The sequence below is a fragment of the Scyliorhinus canicula genome, chromosome 1 (assembly GCF_902713615.1).
Source record: "Scyliorhinus canicula chromosome 1, sScyCan1.1, whole genome shotgun sequence".
Lineage (NCBI taxonomy): Eukaryota > Metazoa > Chordata > Chondrichthyes > Carcharhiniformes > Scyliorhinidae > Scyliorhinus > Scyliorhinus canicula.
Genome location: NC_052146.1, coordinates 311331064 through 311346985, shown reverse-complemented (window position 1 = coordinate 311346985; position 15922 = coordinate 311331064). Strand labels below are relative to the sequence as shown.

General features: G+C 45.2%; 1 protein-coding gene across 1 annotated transcript in view; it reads right to left on the bottom strand.

Annotated features, from left to right (window-relative positions):
- Positions 1–15922, bottom strand: part of LOC119965751 (extracellular matrix-binding protein ebh-like) — a 155738-nt gene that overhangs the window by 36009 nt on the left and 103807 nt on the right. The window contains exon 2 of the mRNA XM_038796578.1: positions 8427–8774. Within this exon, the coding sequence (XP_038652506.1) occupies positions 8427–8774 (348 nt within the window). The remainder of the gene's footprint in view (positions 1–8426; positions 8775–15922) is intronic.

Sequence of the window (15922 nt, the reverse complement as noted above, 5' to 3'; positions counted from 1 at the left end):
GACAATAAGCGATTTTCATTTCATTTCATGTACGTTTTTCCCTCTTGTTGGTTCCCTCACCACCTACAGCAGTCCCAGCCTAGCAGCTATTGCCCTTTAGGACCCGGCCAGCTCGGTCTCTGGTTGTACTACTGAGCCACCTTTGGTGATGGACATTGAAGTCCCCACCCAGAGCATGTTCTGCGTCCTTGCTACTTTCAGGGTTTCCTCTCAGGATCACAGAATCACAGAATTTACTGTGCAGTAGGAGTCCACTTGGCCCATCGAGTCTGCACTGGCCCTTGGAAAGAACACCCCACTGAAGCCCACCTTAGCCCTGTAACCCAACCCAACCTTTTTGGACACTAAGGAAATTTACCATGGCCAATCCACCTAACCTGCACGTCTTTGGACTGTGGGAGGAAACCGGAGCACCCGGAGGAAACCCACGCAGACACGGGGAGAACGTGCAGACTCCGCAGACAGTGACCCAAGCCGGGAATCGAACCTGGGACCCAGGAGGTGTAAAGCAACTGTGCTAACCACTGTGTTACCGCGCTGCCACGAGGTGTTCAACAGGGAGAAGGACTGATTCATCGGCTGATGGTGGCTGGTACGTGGTAATCAGCAGCCAGTTTCTGGGCCCATGTTTAAACTGAAGCCAGGAGACTTCATGGGGTCCAGAGTCGACATAAATGGGCTCAGAGTCTGAGGAGTCACCACTGAACATGATGTAATCATCTAGAAACATCCCCATTTCTAACCTTATGAAACAGCCGAGGATGTTGGAGTGTGGGACACTACTCTGAAGAACGCTGTGTGAATATTCCAATGTTCTCAAACACATTTTCAGTACAATCAGTCTGAATATTAAAGTGTTATCCAGTTTAGAAGATTGAAGGGAGATCAAATTGATGTAAATATGATGATTAAAAGGCATGTCGTGTGAGAGTACCTTTAAGAAATGGGGGTTTATCAGTGATGTCAGAGTATGGGTGGAGCTGGGCTGTCTGTCAGCTTTTTTTACTTTTGTTTGAGGCTGTTGTTGTTTGAGGCGGTTGTTTCGTTTTCAGAGCTGGATAGCTGCAGTCACAGCCAGAAGGGGTATGAGTCTCTCTCCCTGTAATCTAAAGACTGTAAATCGATCCCTTGGTGATTTAAAACTAATAACTGCTCTCAATAGTGAATTTAAACCTGATCTTTGTGCTTTAAAGGTTTTTTTTAAGACTTATGGATGTTAAAAGGAAAGCTTAAAGGATTACTTAGTGTTGTATTCCTTGGGAGATGTATTTGAATTGATGGTTGCTAAGATGTTCACTGTATGTTTTAAAAAGGTTAACTTGAGTTAATGGAATAAATATTGTTTGCATAAAAAACAGACTTTTAGATTTGGAAAAAACATTGCAGTTAACATTACCTGACAAGATGCGAAAAGATTAGGTAATTATGACGTTGGCTAAGCATTTCAAATTGCCTGAGACACAGTCTGACTCATTTGAAATGGCAAAACTGAAATCCAGTTGCAGATTAAACAACTTGAACATTAAAAAGAATTAAAGCAGCTTGAATCTGCAATGAGAGAAAAAAGAAAGAGAAAGGGAGGCACTGATCGGGGAAAAAGAAAAAGAAGAGAGAGAAGAAAGAAACAAAGAAAGAATAGCTCGAGCAGAACAAAAGGAAAGAGATAGAAAGGAAAGGGAACAAGAGGGAGAGTTTGAAGTTCAGAAAATGGCCATGAAACATAACAGTCAGTTAAAATTGGCAGACCTGATTCAAACAAAGCTGGTAGGTAGGGCTAGTGAAGTGGTTGCATCACTACCTGAGGAGGTATCTGGGACATATGAGGAGGTGAAAAAATCCATCTTAGGTGCCTGAAGCTTACAGACAATGGTTCAGAAATTTAAGGAAATAATTAGGTCAAACAGACATAGAATTTGAAAGGATTAAACAGAGTAATTTTGATAGGTGGATAAGGGCTTTGAAAATAGACCAAAGGTATCAAGCTCTCAGAGAAATTATACTTTTGGAAGAGTTTAAAAATTCAATTTCTGATGTAGGGAGAACACATGTGGAAGAGCAGAGGGTTAAAACTGCGAGATCAGCAGCAGAAATGGCATATTATTATGAATTAGTTCATAAATCAAAGCTTGGTTTCCGACACAGTTTCAGCCTGTGAGGGATATAAACTGGGGACATGAGGAATACTCAAGTGGGAAAGGTAAAGGTGATCTGATAGGGATAATAAGGAGGGTGTACCTCAGATTACAAAAGAAATCCAGGAGGGTGGAAAAGAAATGAAAAGTTTCAAATGTTTTCACTGTAATAAACTGGGCCATGTAAAGTCACAGTGTTGGTGGTTGAAGAAAAGCACTGGGAAGGCTGATGTGGTAAAACAGGATAAGACAGTGAGGTTTGTTAAAGTGGTAAAGGAAAGCCCAAGGGAAGCGAAGGAGGTGCAAACGATTGTACAGCCTGTTCAAGAGGTGATTGATAAGAAGGTGCCAGATCTCTTTAAAGAATTTACTTGTGAAGTTTATTCAAGTGTATCAGGAGGAACAGGTAAAGAAATCACAATTTTAAGAGATCCGGGAGCTAGTCGATCTTTAATGGTAAGAGATGAGGAGTTATGTAGTTTAGGAAGAATATTGCCAGAAAAGGTGGTAATATGTGGAATTCAGGGTGAGAGGAGTAGTGTTCCATTATATAAGGTAAGGTTGGAAAGTCCAGTGAAGAGTGGTGAAGTGGTAGTAGGAGTAATAGAGAAACAATCTTGTCCAGGAATATAGTTTATCTTGGGTAATGATATAGCTGGATCACAGGTGGGAGTGATGCCTACGATGGTTGATAAGCCAGTGGAAAATCAGACAACTGAAGTGTTGAAGGACGAGTATCCTGGGATTTTTCCGGATTGTGTAGTAACAAGGTCACAAAGTCACAGGTTAAGACAAGAGGAGAAATCAGAGAGTGAAGATGAAGTTGAAGTGCAATTATCAGATATTATTTTTGATCAGATGGTTGAAATAGAACAAGAACAGGTAGAGGATAGCAAATGTTGTCCCCTTGTTCAAGAAGGGGAGTAGAGACAACCCTGGTAATTATAGACCTGTGAGCCTTACTTCGGTTGTGGGTAAAATGTTGGAAAAGGTTATAAGAGATAGGGTTTATAATCATCTTGAAAAGAACAAGTTGATTAGCGATACTCAACACGGTTTTGTGAAGGGTAGGTCATGTCTCACAAACCTTATTGAGTTTTTTGAGAAGGTGACCAAACAGGTGGATCAGGGTAAAGCTGTTGATGTGGTGTATATGGATTTCAGTAAGGCGTTTGATAAGGTTCCCCACGGTAGGCTATTGCGGAAAATAAGGAAGTATGGAATTGAAGGTGATTTAGCGGTTTGGATCAGTAATTGGCTAGCTGAAAGAAGACAGAGGGTGGTGGTTGATGGCAAATGTTCATCCTGGAGTTCAGTTACTAGTGGTGTACCGCAAGGATCTGTTTTGGGGCCACTGCTGTTTGTCATTTTTATAAATGACCTGGAAGAGGGTGTAGAAGGATGGGTTAGTAAATTTGCAGATGACACGAAGGTCGGTGGAGTTGTGGATAGTGCTGAAGGATGTTATAGGATACAGAGGGACATAGATAAGCTGCAGAGCTGGGCTGAGAGGTGGCAGATGGAGTTTAATGCGGAAAAGTGTGAGGTGGTTCACTTTGGAAGGAGTAACAGGAATGCAGAGTACTGGGCTAATGGCAAGATTCTTGGTAGTGTAGATGAACAGAGAGATCTCGGCATCCAGGTACATAAATCCTTGAAAGTTGCCACCCAGGTTAATAGGGTTGTTAAGAAGGCATATGGTGTGCTAGCCTTTATAAGCAGGGGGATTGAGTTTCGGAACCACAGGGTCATGCTGCAGCTGTACATAACTCTGGTGCGGCCACACCTGGAGTACTGCGTGCAGTTCTGGTCACCACATTATAGGAAGGATGTGGAAGCTTTGGAAAGGGTTCAGAGGAGATTTACTAGGATGTTGCCTGGTTATGGAGGGAAGGTCTTATGAGGAAAGGCTCAGGGAATTGAGGTTGTTTTCGTTAGAGAGGAGAAGGCTGAGAGGTGACTTAATAGAGACATATAAGATAGTCAGAGGGTTAGATAGGGTGGACAGTGAGAGTCTTTTTCCTCGGATGGTGATGACCAACACGAGGGGACATAGCTTTAAATTGAGGGGTGAGAGATATAGGACAGATGTCAGAGGCAGTTTCTTTACTCGGACAGTAGTAGGGGTGTGGAACGCCCTGCCTGCAACAGTAGTAGACTCGCCAACTTTAAGGGCATTTAAGTGGTCACTGGATAGACATATGGATGAAAATGGAATAGTGTAGGTCAGATAGGCTTCAGATGGTTTCACAGGTCGGAGCAACATCGAGGGCCGAAGGGCCCATACTGCGCTGTAATGTTCTATGTTCTATAGGATGAGGTGGATATTTTTAGTTCAGGGAAATTGGCGAAGTTACAACAGTAAGATGTAGAAATAAAACGGATGTATCAGGAAGCATACGTGGAAGAGAAATCTGAGTGTATGCCAGAGTGTTATTACCGTAAAAGTGATGTCTTGATGAGAAAATGGAGAACTTTACATATGCAGATGGGTAAAAAGTGGGCAGAAATTCATCAAATAGTATTGCCGGTAGGGTATAGAAAGGAGGTGTTGCGAGTTGCACATGATGTACCAATGGGAAGTCATTTGGGAAGAAGGACAACATTTTTATTGGCCTGGACTACATAAAGATGTAATTAAATGTTGTCAATCATGTCACATATGTCAAGTGATAGGGAAACCTCAATCAGTGATAAAACCAGCGCCCTTAATACCCATTCCAGCATTTGAGGAACCTTTTACAAGGGTCCTAATTGATTGCGTACGGCCACTTCCTAAAACAAAAAGTGGGAATCAATATCTTTTGATGATAATGGATGTGTCTACTCAGTTTCCAGAGGCCATTCCAGTACGTAATGTTACAGCTAAAAAGATTGTGGAGGAGTTACTTAAATTCTTTACTAGATATGGACTACCCACAGAAATACAATTGGATCAAGGTTCCAATTTTACCTCAAGGTTATTCAAAGAAGTTATGGATAGCTCAGGAATAAAACAATTTAAATCAACTGCGTACCATCCAGAATCGCAGGGAGCATTAGAAAGGTGGCATCAGACATTAAAGACAATGTTGAGGGCTTATTGTCATGATTATCCAGAGGATTGGGATAAAGGAATTCCATTCGTACTGTTTGCAATTGGGGATGCACCTAATGAGTCAACCAAATTCAGTCCTTCTGAACTAATTTTTGGTCATGAGGTAAGATCACCACTTAAATTGTATATGGAAAAATTGCTGAGTGAGAAATCAGAACTTACATTATTGGATTAGGTGTCAAATTTTAGGGAACAATTAAATAGAGCAGGTGAATTGGCTAGACAACATTTAAAAGTTGCACAAAATGTGATGAAATGGGTAGCGGACAAGAAATCCAAAGTTCGTAGTTTTGCCAGTGGAGATAAAGTTTTGGTGTTGTTACCAGTGGTAGGTGAACCTTTAAAAGCTAGATTTTGTGGACCTCATCAGATTGACAGGAAACTAAGTGAGGTGAATTATGTGGTTAAAATACCAGATAGGAGGAAGATTCACCGAGTGTGTCATGTGAATATGCTTAAAAGGTACTTTGAAAGGGAAGGAGAGAAAAAGGAGGTTTTAATGATTCTAACTCAAAGTGACGAACCAAATCCAGATGACTGTGAATTTGACATACCTCAAATTAAATTGGAAAATGAGAATGTTCTTAAAAATTGGGATAAATTGTTGAGTTACCTTCCAGGGAAAAAACGGACTGACCTGAAAGAGTTATTGATATCACATGGGAAAGTTTGTGGAGATAAATTGGGAAGTACTAAAATGGCTATACATGATGTAGATGTGGGAAATACTGTTCCAATCAAACAACATCCACACTGACTTAACCCTTTAAAATTGGCACAGGTTAACAAAGAGATTGAGAGTATGCTGAAAAATGGCATCATTGAAGTGGGTTGCAGCCAATGGAGCTCACCCATAGTGATGGTACCAAAACCAGACGGTACCCAATAGTTGTGTGTGGCCTATAGAAAGGTTAGTACAGTTACAAGAACGGACTCTTATCCTATCCCACATTTGGAGGATTGCATGGCGAAAGTGGGACAATCAGCTTTTATTTCCAAATTGGATTTACTTAAAGGTTACTGTCAGGTATCTTTATCCGAAAGATCGAAGGAGATTTTAGCTTTTGTGATTCCAGATGGTATGTACCAATTCAAAGTTATGCCATTTGACATGAAAAACGCCTCAGCCACATTTCAACGGCTAACTAACAAAGTCATTTCAGGATTACCCAATTGTGCGGTATACATCGGCGATCTGGTAATTTTCAGCCAGACATGGAAAGAACATTTAAAATATCTGATGGAGTTATGCGATCGACTTCAGGAGGTGGGTTTGGTGATAAACCTAGTCAAAATGAATTTGGAAAGGCCCAAGTCACTTTCCTTGGCCACACAATCGGACAGGGTCGAATGGTCCCACGGAAGTGAAAACAAAAGTTATTGGGGAGTTTCCGATACCCTCGACAGGACGGGAAATAATGCGGTTTCTTGGTATGAGTGGATTTTACCGGAAATTTGTCCCGAATTTTAGCAGTGTGGTCGCTCCACTGACGGACTTGCTGATGAAATGTCGAAAATTTCAGTGGACAGCGGACTTTCAACAGGCATTTGACTGCCTGAAAGCTGTGATAGCCAATGCTCCTGTGCTGGAGAATTACAAGGGACTCTGTGATCAGATTGAACTAAAGTATCTGACTTTAAAGAGAAATGCCGAGGCGTAGAGAAATGGACGGATCGTGCAGAGACCTTCTTGTCCAAAGAGACTCAATCGAGAAGGATTTCAGTTGGAGGAAGAAGAACGAAAAAAAATAGACAATATTATTATACCTGTTTCCGTGTGTTGTTTTTTGAAATGAAAAGTGTATTTACTGTGTGCATTTCTTAAAGGATAGTGAAAAGGTAAAAAATGAAACCATCTTGAAGTTGAGGATTGATTTTATTTTCTTGGGGGGCGGTGTCATGTGAGAGTACATTTAAGGAATGGGTGTTGAAGAAATCTACCTTTAAGAAACGAGTGTTCATCAGTGATGTCAGAGTGTGGGTGGAGCTGGGCTGTCTGTCAGCTTTTTACTTTTGTTTTAGGCTGTTTGCTGCAGGGTGTGTTTTAGCTTCGTTTTCAGAGCTGGATAGCTGCAGTCACAGCCAGAGGGGGATGAGTCTCTCTCTCTGTAATCTAAAGACTGTAAATCGATCCTTTGGTGATTTAAAACTAATAACTGCTCTCAATAGTGAATTTAAACCTGATCTTTGTGTTTTAAAGGTTTTTTTTAAGACTTATGGATGTTAAAAGGAAAGCTTAAAGGTTTACTTAGTGTTATATTCTTTGGGGGTTGTATTTGAATTGATGGTTGCTAAGATGTTCACTGTATGTTTTAAAAAGGTTAACTTGAGTTAAGAGAATAAACATTGTTTTGCTTTAAAAAATACTTTCTGATGTCTGCTGTACCACACCTGTAGAGTGGGCCGTGTGCTCCCCATACCACAATCTAGTAAACATTGTGGGTCAGGTGAACTCCATGATACACATTGGGGTTCTCTAAACCCTGGCCGATAACAGTGTAGATAAAGTAGATGTGGAGCAGATAGTTCCTCTTGTGGGGTAGAAGAGGTAGCAAATTTAAAACAGAGTTCAGCGGCTACTACTTCTCCCACAGGATTGTGAATCTGTGGAATTCGCTACCCCAGAGTGCAGTGGATGCTGGGACAGTGAGTAAATTTAAGGAGGGGTTAGACAGATTTTTGATTGGTAATGGGCTGAAAGGTTTTGGAGAACGGGCAGGATGGTGGAGTTGAGGTCAGGATGAGATCAGTCACGATCGTATTGAATGTTGGATCAGGCTCGAAAAGCAAAGTTGCCGACTCATGCTCCTAGTTCTTTTCTTCGAAGAAAAAACTATTCTGTCTAATTCTACCTTCCAGCTCTTGGTCTGTAGCCCTGTAGGTAACAGCACCTCAAGCACAAATCTGGTGATCTTGATTATTAAGGGAATCAGGGTTATGCTGGGCTCCTCCATCATTGAGGATGGGGATATTTGTGGAGCCTCATCCTCCAGTGAGTTGTTTAATTGTCCACCACCATTCACGGCTGGATATGGCCGGACTGCAGAGCTTAGATCTGATGGGGAGAAGGCAGGAGAATGCGGAGGAGGAACATGTCAGCCATGATTGAATGGTGGAGCAGGCTTGATGGGCCAAATGGCCTAATTCTACTCCTATATCGTATCTTACATTCTTATGGCTACCTGGCATTTACTTACTGGTTACGTTCAGCTGCGTTCCTGCTCCATAAACTGAACCCCAGACACTGCAAATATAGATGGCGGCGTCACTGGGCTGCACTGCTTTGATGGTCAGAATGAACGTGTTACTGGCGAGGTCCCTGGATGGATTTATATGATCAGCGACTCGGTGAGACCTGGTGACGTAGTTATACACGGAATGAGTCAGCAACCATCGCTTCTTGTCTCCCTGGATCAGGCGTTCCCAGTAAACAGTTGTGTCGCCCACACTGTGACCTTCCATGGTGCATTGCATCTGGGCTGACTTTCCCTCGTCGATCCTCAGCACTTCAGGATGCTGAAGCAGGACTGGAATTGTCTTAACTCCTGCCAATTGGAAAGTATTGTACAATCAGTCACATTGCCTCACTCTTTCATCCTTAAATAACTAGTTCTTACCTGCACTGTCACGGACGAGTCGGCGCGGCAGCACCGTGTTTAGCACTGTTCCTTCACAGCGTCAGGGTCCCGGGTTCGATTCCCGGCTTGGGTCACTGTCTGCGCAGTGTCTGCCCGTTCTCCCCGTGTCTGCCTGGATTTCCTCCGGGTGCTCCGGTTTCCTCCCACAAGTCTCGAAAGACGTGCTGTCGGGTAATTTGGACATTCTGAATTCTCCCTCCGTGTACCCGAACAGGTGCCAGAATGTGGAGACTAGGGGATTTTCACAGTAACTTCATTGCAGTATTAATGTAAGCCTACTTGTGATGATAAAGATTATTTTTATTAATTAATTGCAATTATTTGAAGTCATTGGAAGAAAACTCGAACATTGATCAAGATGGGAGGGGGATCGTGCCAACCATCATCACCCAGATGGTCTGAATTGCCATGCTGTAACAAGAGGTGAATGCAGTGGCCATTACTAAGGAGAAGGTTCTGGGGAAACTGAAAGGTCTGAAGGTGGATAAGTCACCTGGACCGGATGGACTACACCCCAGGGTTCTAAAAGAGATAGCTGAGGAGATTGCGGAGGCATTGGTGATGATCTTTCCGGAATCACTGGAGGCAGGAAGGGTTCCAGAGGACTGGAAAGTGGCTAATGTAATACCGCTGTGTAAGAAGGGAGGGAAGCAGAAGATGGGAAATTATAGGCCGGTTAGCCTGACTTCGGTCATTGGTAAGATTTTAGATTCCATTATTAAAGATGAGATTGCGGAGTATTTGGAAGTGCATGGTAAAATAGGGCTGAGTCAGCACGGCTTCGTCAAAGGGAGGTCATGTCTGACAAATCTGTTGGAGTTATTTGAGGAGGTAACAAGGAAGTTAGACAAAGGAGAACCAGTGGACATAATTTATGCAGATTTCCACAAGGTGCTGTACAAGCTGTGAAATAAGTTAAGAGCCCATGGTGTTCAGGGTAAGATCCTGGTATGGATTGAGGATTGGCTGACTGGCAGAAGGCAGAGAGTGGGGATAAAGGAGTATTTTTCAGCATGGAAGCCGGTGACTAGTGGTGTACCTCAGGGGTCGGTGCTGGGACCGACTTTCCACAATATACTTTTCACAATATACATTTATTTTTTGAAAATAAATTTAGAGTACCCAATTATTTTTTTTTTCCAATTAAGAGGTAATTTAGCGTGGCCAATCCACCTAACCTGCACATCTTTGGGTTGTGGGGGTGAAACCCACGCAGACACGGGGAGAATGTGCAAACTCCACACGGACAGTGACCCAGGGCCGGGATTCGAACCCGGCTTCTTAGCGCTGTAGGCAGCAGTGCTAACCACTGTGCCGCGTGCTGCCCTACACAATATACATTAATGATCTGGAGGAAAGTACTGAAGGCACTGTTGCTCAGTTTGCAGATGATACAAAGATCTGTAGAGGGACAGATTGAGGAAGCTGGGGGCTGCAGAAGGACTTGGACAGGCTAGGAGAGTGGGCAAAGAAGTGGCAGATGGAATACAGTGTGGTAAAGTGTGAGGTTACATACTTTTGAAGGAAAAATGGAGGCATAGACTATTTTCTAAATGGGGAAATGCTTAGGAAATCAAAAGCATCAAGTGAATTGGAAGACATTGTTCATGATTCTCTTAAAGTTAATGTGCAGGTTCAGTCGGCAGTTAGGAAGGCAAATGCAATGTTAGCATTCATGTCGAGGGGGTTAGAATGCAAGACCAGGGATGTACTTCTGAGGCTGTATAAGGCTCTGGTCAGACCCCATTTGGAGTATTGTGAGCAGGTTTGGGCCCCGTATCTAAGGAAGGATGTGCTGGGGCCTTGGAAAGGGTCCAGAGGAGGTTCACAAGAATGATCCCTGGAATGAAGAGCTTGTCATATGAGGAACGGTTGAGGACTCTGGGTCTGTACTCATTGGAGTTTAGAAGGATGAGGGGGGATCTTATTGAAACTTACAGGAAGCTAACCACTATGCTACCGTCTGCCCAATATTATTGATATGTAAAAAGCAAGAGGGTGTCCAGGGAAAGGATTGGACCACTTAAGGACAATGGGGGGAATCTCTGTGTTGAGCCAAAGGAAATGGGTGAGGTACTAAATGAATACTTTGCATCAGTGATCATTAAACGAAGGGACTTTATGGAAGATGATTCTTGGGTAGGGTGTGCGGACAGTCTGGGTCATGTTGACATCGAAAAGGAGGAAATACTGGGTCTTTTAAAATATATTAAGGTTTACATGTCTCCTGGGCCAGATGGGATTGCCCCCAGAATACTGAGGGGAGCAAGGGAGGAAATTGCTGGGGCCTTGACTGACATATTTGTATCCTCATTGGCTACAGGTGAGATCCCAGAGGGCTGGAGAATAGCTAATGTGGTACCGCTGTTTAAGAAAGGTAGCAGGGATAAACCTGGAAGCTATAGGCCGGTGAGCCTCACGTCGGTAGGAGGTAAATTATTAGAGAGAATTCTCAAGGACAGATTTACACCCATTTAATGGACTCATTAGCGACAGACAGCATGGTTTTGTGAAGGGGAAGTCGTGTCTCACTAACTTGACTGAGTTTTTTGAGGAGGTGACAAAGATGATTGCTGAGGGGAGGGATGTTGTTTATATGGACTTCAGTAAAGCCTTTGACAAGGTGCCTCATGGCAGACTGGTACAAAAGGTGAAGTCACACGGGATCAGAGGTGAGGGGGTAAGATGGATACAGAGCTGACTCGGTCACAAAAGGCAAAGGTAGCAGTAGAAGGGTGTTTTTCTGAATGGAAGGTTGTGACTAGTGGTGTTTCCCAGGTATCTGTGCTGGGGCCTCTGTTGTTTGTGGTGTACATAAACGATTTGGAGGAAAATGTAGCTGGTCTGATTAGTAAGTTTGCAGATAAGGGGCTGGTTTAGCACACTGGGCTAAATCGCTGGCTTTGAAAGCAAACCAAGGCAGGCCAGCAGCACAGCTCAATTCCCGTACCAGCCTCCCCGAACAGGCACCGGAATGTGGCGACTAGGGGCTTTTCACAGTAACTTCATTTGAAGCCTACTTGTGACAATAAGCAATTTTCATTTCATGACACCAACGTTGTCGGAGTTGCAGATAGTGTTGAAGATTGTCAAAGGAAACATCAGGACATGGATAGGTTGGAGACTTGGGCAGAGAAATGGCAAATGCAGTTTAATACGGACGAAGGTGAGGTAATGTATTTTGGTGAATCTAACATAGAGGCAAAATATACCGTAAACGGCAAAACTCTCAGGAATATAGAAAGGCAGAGAGATCTGGGCGCGCAGGTCCACAGATCTTTGAAAATGGCAACATGGTAGCATAGCGGTGAGCATAGTTGCTTCACAGCTCCAGGGTCCCAGGTTCTATTCCCGGCTGGGTCACTGTCTGTGAGGAGTCTGCACGTCCTCCCCGTGTGTGCGTGGGTTTCCTCCGGGTGCTCCGGATTCCTCCCACAGCCCAAAGATGTGCGGGTTGTGTGGATTGGCCATGCTAAATTGCCCGTAGTGTCCAAAAAATGTTAAGTCGGGGTTACTGGGTTACGGGATAGGGCTTCAGTAGGGTGCTGTTCGTAAGGGTGGGTGCAGACTTGATGGGCCGAATGGCCTCCTTCTGAACTGTAAATTCTATGATTCTACGATTCTATGATTCTACAAGTAGACAAGGTAGTGAGGAAAGCATACGGAATGCTTGTCTTCATGGGGCGGGGCATCGAGTAAAACTGGCTTGGCATCGGTCAGGCCACACTTGGAATATTGCGCACAATTCTGGTCGCCACACTACCAGAAGGATGTGGAGGCTTTGGAGAGGGTGCAGAGGAGGTTTACCAGGATGCTGCCTGGTCTGGAGGGTGTTAGCTATGTGGAGAGGCTGAATAGACTCAGTGTGGTTTCATTAGAATGGCTGAGGGGTGACCTGATAGAAGTCTACAAGATTATGAGGGGCATGGATAGAGTGGATGGGCAGGCACTCTTTCCCAGGGTGGAGGGGTCAGTCACCAGGGGGCAGAGGTTTAAGGCCCGTGGGGCAAAGTTTAGAGGAGATGTGTGAGGCAGGTTTTTTATACAGAGGGTGGTGAGTGCCTGGAACACGCTGCCAGGGGAGGGTGTGGAAGCAGATACATTAACGGCGTTCAAAAGGCATCTTGGCAAATACAGGATAGGATGGGTATAGAGGGATATGGCACAAGGAAGCGCTGAGGGTTTTGGCCAAGGTTGGTATCATGACCTGTTGCAGCGATATTTTAGATGTTGTGAAGACAGTTCAGCCACATTGAGCCTCAGGTGTGACAATCAACCAGCAGCAACATTCAAAGATTTTTGAAGCTAATTTTTTCTTGGCATCAGTCCGCACTTCCAGGAGCATCAGGCGAAAATCCCAACTATTCTCTAATCATCCTGTCCCATTCCCACTTCCAAAGTCCTGTGCTTACACCAGCTCAAGTTCATCCAAGACACAACCTTTGACAGTGCAGCACTGCCTCTGTACTGCCCTAAAACATCAGCACTGCCTCTGTACTTCCCTAAAACATCAGCACTCCCTCTGTACTGCCCTAAAACATCAGCACTCCCTCTGTACTGCACTGGAACATCAGCACTGCCTCTGTACTGCCCTAAAACATCAGCTCTCCCTCTGTACTGCCCTAAAACATCAGCTCTCCCTCTGTACTGCACTGGAACATCAGCACTGCCTCTGTACTGCACTGGAACATCAGCACTCCCTCTGTACTGCCCTAAAACATCAGCACTGCCTCTGTACTGCACTGGAACATCAGCACTGCCTCTGTACTGCACTGGAACATCAGCACTGCCTCTGTACTGCACTGGAACATCAGCACTGCCTCTGTGCTGCCCTAAAACATCAGCACTGCCTCTGTACTGCACTGGAACATCAGCACTCTCCCTCTGTACTGCCCTAAAACATCAGCACTGCCTCTGTACTGCACTGGAACATCAGCACTGCCTCTGTGCTGCCCTAAAACATCAGCACTGCCTCTGTACTGCACTGGAACATCAGCACTGCCTCTGTACTGCACTGGAACATCAGCACTGCCTCTGTACTGCACTGGAACATCAGCACTGCCTCTGTACTGCACTGGAACATCAGCACTGCCTCTGTACTGCACTGGAACATCAGCACTCCCTCTGTACTGCACTGGAACATCAGCACTGCCTCTGTACTGCACTGGAACATCAGCACTGCCTCTGTGCTGCACTGGAACATCAGCACTGCCTCTGTGCTGCACTGGAACATCAGCACTGCCTCTGTGCTGCACTGGAACATCAGCACTGCCTCTGTACTGCACTGGAACATCAGCACTGCCTCTGTACTGCACTGGAACATCAGCACTGCCTCTGTACTGCACTGGAACATCAGCACTGCCTCTGTACTGCACTGGAACATCAGCTCTCCCTCTGTACTGCACTGGAACATCAGCTCTGCCTCTGTACTGCCCGAAAACATCAGCACTGCCTCTGTACTGCCCGAAAACATCAGCACTGCCTCTGTACTGCCCGAAAACATCAGCTCTCCCTCTGTGCTGCACTGGAACATCAGCTCTCCCTCTGTACTGCACTGGAACACCAGCACTGCCTCTGTACTGCACTGGAACATCAGCTCTCCCTCTGTGCTGCACTGGAACATCAGCACTGCCTCTGTACTGCACTGGAACATCAGCACTCCCTCTGTACTGCACTGGAACATCAGCACTGCCTCTGTACTGTACTGGAACATCAGCACTGCCTCTGTACTGCCCTAAAACATCAGCACTGCCTCTGTACTGCACTGGAACATCAGCACTGCCTCTGTACTGCACTGGAACATCAGCTCTCCCTCTGTGCTGCACTGGAACATCAGCTCTCCCTCTGTACTGCACTGGAACATCAGCACTGCCTCTGTACTGCCCTAAAACATCAGCACTGCCTCTGTACTGCACTGGAACATCAGCACTGCCTCTGTACTGCCCTAAAACATCAGCTCTCCCTCTGTGCTGCCCTAAAACATCAGCACTGCCTCTGTACTGCACTGGAACATCAGCACTGCCTCTGTACTGCCCTAAAACATCAGCACTGCCTCTGTGCTGCACTGGAACATCAGCACTGCCTCTGTACTGCACTGGAACATCAGCACTCCCTCTGTACTGCACTGGAACATCAGCACTGCCTCTGTACTGCACTAAAACATCAGCTCTCCCTCTGTACTGCACTGGAACATCAGCACTGCCTCTGTACTGCACTGGAACATCAGCACTGCCTCTGTACTGCACTGGAACATCAGCACTGCCTCTGTACTGCACTGGAACATCAGCACTGACTCTGTACTGCCCTAAAACATCAGCACTGCCTCTGTGCTGCACTGGAACATCAGCACTGCCTCTGTACTGCCCTAAAACATCAGCACTGCCTCTGTACTGCACTGGAACATCAGCACTGCCTCTGTACTGCCCTAAAACATCAGCTCTCCCTCTGTGCTGCCCTAAAACATCAGCACTGCCTCTGTACTGCACTGGAACATCAGCACTGCCTCTGTACTGCCCTAAAACATCAGCACTGCCTCTGTGCTGCACTGGAACATCAGCACTCCCTCTGTACTGCACTGGAACATCAGCACTGCCTCTGTACTGCACTAAAACATCAGCTCTCCCTCTGTACTGCACTGGAACATCAGCACTGCCTCTGTACTGCACTGGAACATCAGCACTGCCTCTGTACTGCACTGGAACATCAGCACTGCCTCTGTACTGCACTGGAACATCAGCACTGACTCTGTACTGCCCTAAAACATCAGCACTGCCTCTGTGCTGCACTGGAACATCAGCACTGCCTCTGTACTGCACTGGAACATCAGCACTGCCTCTGTACTGCACTGGAACATCAGCTCTCCCTCTGTACTGCACTGGAACATCAGCTCTCCCTCTGTACTGCACTGGAACATCAGCACTGCCTCTGTACTGCACTGGAACATCAGCTCTCCCTCTGTACTGCCCTAAAACATCAGCACTGCCTCTGTACTGCACTGGAACATCAGCACTACCTCTGTACTGCACTGGAACATCAGCACTACCTCTGTACTGCAC